Source organism: Limulus polyphemus, unplaced genomic scaffold (assembly GCF_000517525.1).
Source record: "Limulus polyphemus unplaced genomic scaffold, Limulus_polyphemus-2.1.2 Scaffold9231, whole genome shotgun sequence".
NCBI classification, from domain to species: Eukaryota; Metazoa; Arthropoda; class Merostomata; order Xiphosura; family Limulidae; genus Limulus; species Limulus polyphemus.
In genome coordinates, this window is record NW_013674841.1 from 21,272 (window position 1) to 25,455 (window position 4,184).

Genomic DNA, 4,184 nt, shown 5'->3' on the forward strand with positions numbered 1-4,184 from the left:
ATATATATATATATATATATATATATATATATATATATGCCTAAAAGCAATCTAAACACATTTTGCACAGATTACTACGTTAAAACGTGAATTTATGTGTTGCATTTTTATGGTTGATTCTCATGCCTTGCTGATTAATTATAACAAATATCTATTTTTCACTTTCAAGTATCACATTTAATGTCAAAGTCTAATTTACAGTCAAATCAAATCCAGAGAAAAAGTCTAGATGTTTTACTTGTTGTAAGAAAAAAGGAACAAGTGAGTTCTGTTTAATGATGAATTAGGCTGAATCTTTAAACCTGTACCAGTTATACTTTGAAACTATTAAATGATGTTTGCATCTTTTACATTACACTAGACATTATATTATCGCATGATATAAAACCAATGGCTTTGTGGCAAACGCAAAAATTTACAAACGTGACGAAAGATATTAATACCATTTTATGTTTCCACAGAGTGAAGCCTGAAACTACACCAGATAACATTAAATTAATAACAAGCAACCGTACTCATTTTTACCTGTAATATCTTGACTGAAGATAAGTGGAACACACCGCCTTCGAAACATGGCTAGCTGAGCCAAAGTCGATCACCTTTACCCTGAAAGGATGACGTATGGGGTCTACTAGCATGATGTTTTCCGGTTTCAGATCAGCGTGGATTAACCCGAGTTGCTGGAGAAAAAATACGAGATCCACTAAATATTTCACCTTAATTGAACCAACCAGAAGTACTATTTAACTTCACTGTTAGTCTAACACAGTGGTTTTCAAATGGTGTTCTGTAGAACCCCAGGGTTTCATGAAGGGTTATCAGGGGTTCCCCACAAAGTTAACTTGTGTTTTGTTTTCTCAATTATTGAGTATTTAATACTGTTACAAACTTGGTCACTTTCACGTAGGTTAGGCTTTAAGGGTTGGGATTCCTTGACAGAAGGAATGAAATAGGAGATTTACATAATTCATAAACTTTGAAAACCACTGGTTTAACATAATTTTCTTTTCTAACAATTAAATTAGTGTTTCTAAGAGAACAAAAAATTATCGTAGAACTGGGCCTTCTAAATTCTTAATTAAATAAATATAACTTTATTTTACCTTTAACTTGAGAAGAGCACTAAGAACCTGCTGTAGGACGGGACGGATGTACTTCAGTGGGAGAGGTTTGAACTTGTTCTGTTTAAGGAAATCATACAGGTTCTGCTCTAACATTTCAAACACCAGACAGGTGTGGTTCTTGTGGGTGAAACACTCATAAGCTCTTACGAAATTGAACTAAAAAAAATTAGAAAAAAACCCAAGAAAATTAAGTGATGTGTTCATGACTTTGTAAGGTTTACTGTAAATGTTAACAATAGAAAATTATATATAAAGTTACAACAAACTGGGTACTAGGTTACACAATACGCCAAACTGAATAACTATCTCAACTAGAGTTGAGAAGCCATTTCAAAATAAGTTAATCCATCAAGTATTTAATAACTTAGAAATACTACCTGGAAAACATATTTAATGTACCAGCAGTTAGAATTACACAGTATATATTTTATAAGTGCAAAGCTTGTTGAATTATTAAGTATTACATACTTCACACAAATTAAAGTTATAGAAGCTTGACTCAATCTGTGTAAACTACCTGATATCGGATATAAGTTATATCTCAGCTTGCCTAAAACTGCAGTATGTTATATAACAAAAACAAACAATTGTTAGAAAAATAGTAACCCATATCACCTACACCATGATATCTGTGTGCAACATGATGTATAATCTACTGTATGATATCTGTGTGCAACGTGCTGTATAATCTACAGTATATCTGTGTGCAACATGATGTATAATCTACAGTATGATATCTGTGTGCAATGTGCTGTATAATCTACAGTATGATATCTGTGTGCAATGTGCTGTATAATCTACAGTATGATATCTGTGTGCAATGTGCTGTATAATCTACAGCATGATATCTGCGTGCAATGTGCTGTATAATCTACAGCATGATATCTGCATGCAACGTGCTGTATAATCTACAGTATATCTGCATGCAACGTGCTGTATAATCTACAGCATGATATCTGTGTGCAATGTGATGTATAATCTACAGCATGATATCTGTGTGCAATGTGCTGTATAATCGACAGTATGATATCTGTGTGCAATGTGCTGTATAATCTACAGTATGATATCTGTGTGCAATGTGCTGTATAATCTACAGTATTATATCTGTGTGCAATGTGCTGTATAATCTACAGTATGATATCTGTGTGCAATTTGCACACAGATATAATACTGTAGATTATACAGCACATTGCACACAGATATCATGCTGTAGATTATACAGCACATTGCACACAGATATCATACTGTAGATTATACAGCACATTGCACACATATCATACTGTAGATTATACAGCACGTTGCACACAGATATCATACTGTAGATTATACAGCACATTGCACACAGATATCATACTGTAGATTATACAGCAACTGTAGATTATACAGCACACATATATTAAATCTTCTTTCCCTATATCTTCACACAGTTGCACTTGTCTTGGCTACACTTATAATGCACACCAGGGGACTCCCCAGGTTTTCTAGTGGTTATATTCTATGTTGCGTATGTCAAAACTTCGTCACATGATTACAACAAATCTTGAGCAGGAAAACATGCTTTCACACAAGTTTCGGGATAAATTCTCAGATTTCTCCAACATACAATGGTTTAATTTTGCAGCTATATATTGCTCTTTAGCCATGATAAACTTCGAAAACAAAAAAATTAACAATGCTTTCATTTATACAAGAGATTCCCCTCCCACATCACCTCAGAATAATCAAGACAGTGAATGTTGGAGAAGCCCCAAGATTTAACCCAAGTAAGTTTTAAATCCCTGTAAGGTGTGTGTTACATGTACGTACATCAAGATGAATCTGTAGCGTTACCGAAATCACCAAGTTTAACCTTTGACAGTTACTACAAGATGAATGAACATGATATAAAAAAATGAATGCTTCTACCATGAAATCAAGAACAAAAAAAAAAACCACATTCTAACAAAATTTTAAAAAAATTGTTCTCCACGAGTAATAATTACTGCTGCCCTAGTGAAAATGTGATAAATTACATTATAAAAATTACAGTTTCTGGATAAATTACAAAAAATACCTCCTGCTGTCAGCTGTTAATAAACAAACACAGTGAAACATACCAAGCAACAGTGTATCAAAGAATGCTACATTAAAACTACCTGTTGGAAACTTATAAGTACTTTTAATCATTAAATGCACTCTCAAGTCTACTTTAAAAAACTATAATTTGCTAAACTTTAGGGCTGAACTTTCTTACAGATAGTTCTTTTTAATACTTGTTCTTGAAAGTGGATAATACTCCAGACTCTTTGAAGAGTCTGCCTTCAAGTCCTGAAGAAAGCCTCCACATGGAACCTAGCAATGTTTACGTCAAGAAATTACGAGCAGTCTTATGTAAAAGCTTCTGTGTGTAAATAATGTTAATTTTAAACACAGCTTCTAGTTATCTGTGAAAAGAAGGCAATTAGGCCATTCTATACTGAAGCATGTTCATTACGTTTCAAGTCAGTAAACAGCGAAACTTTTCTTATTCCGAGCTTAAATATTTATTCAGAAATAATGACTTCACATTTGTCCATAAAAATGTTTCGTAGTAACAGCTCTACTACCTCATCTGCACTTTCCTGACTCAAGCGATGCAGGATGCTGACTTCTATCTGACCTTGTCGGGCATAAGAAGGATGGTTCTTTAGGATTTTGATTGCCACAATTTCATTGGTCCCTTTCTTCCAGCATTTAACCACCTACAATTAAGTAGCAACATAATTATTTATACCAACAGTGCTTATTTTCTATCTATTTTGAATAAAATTCTAAGAAAAGAATAATTTGTAAGAGTATTAAATAACTGCCTTTAAAAGTGTAAATATTGGTCTGAAAGTCATTAAGACTACAAAATGACATGAAGTTTTTAATGTGTGCTAAATAGAAAGTTGGATCTAATTTCACAAGTTTGAAGGTTGTTTTTTTTTTTGCCATATAAAAGTAAACAACAATATTTTTTATATTTTGTTTTTCTTATTCAAACAGAAACAGGATAATCCTTTTAGAATTTATTTTCTTTAGTCAACCATTAACAAACTA

The 4,184-nt window shown here is 32.8% G+C and overlaps 1 protein-coding gene across 1 annotated transcript in view; it reads right to left on the minus strand.

The window, feature by feature from the left end:
• The window catches only part of LOC106475823 (homeodomain-interacting protein kinase 2-like), a 27,311-nt gene that overhangs the window by 20,879 nt on the left and 2,248 nt on the right, over nucleotides 1-4,184 (minus strand). The window contains exons 2-4 of the mRNA XM_013936495.2: nucleotides 3,710-3,844; nucleotides 1,104-1,280; nucleotides 526-680 (exon numbers count right to left, since the gene is read on the minus strand). Of these exons, the coding sequence (XP_013791949.2) occupies nucleotides 526-680; nucleotides 1,104-1,217 (269 nt within the window). The 5' untranslated portion in view covers nucleotides 1,218-1,280; nucleotides 3,710-3,844. The remainder of the gene's footprint in view (nucleotides 1-525; nucleotides 681-1,103; nucleotides 1,281-3,709; nucleotides 3,845-4,184) is intronic.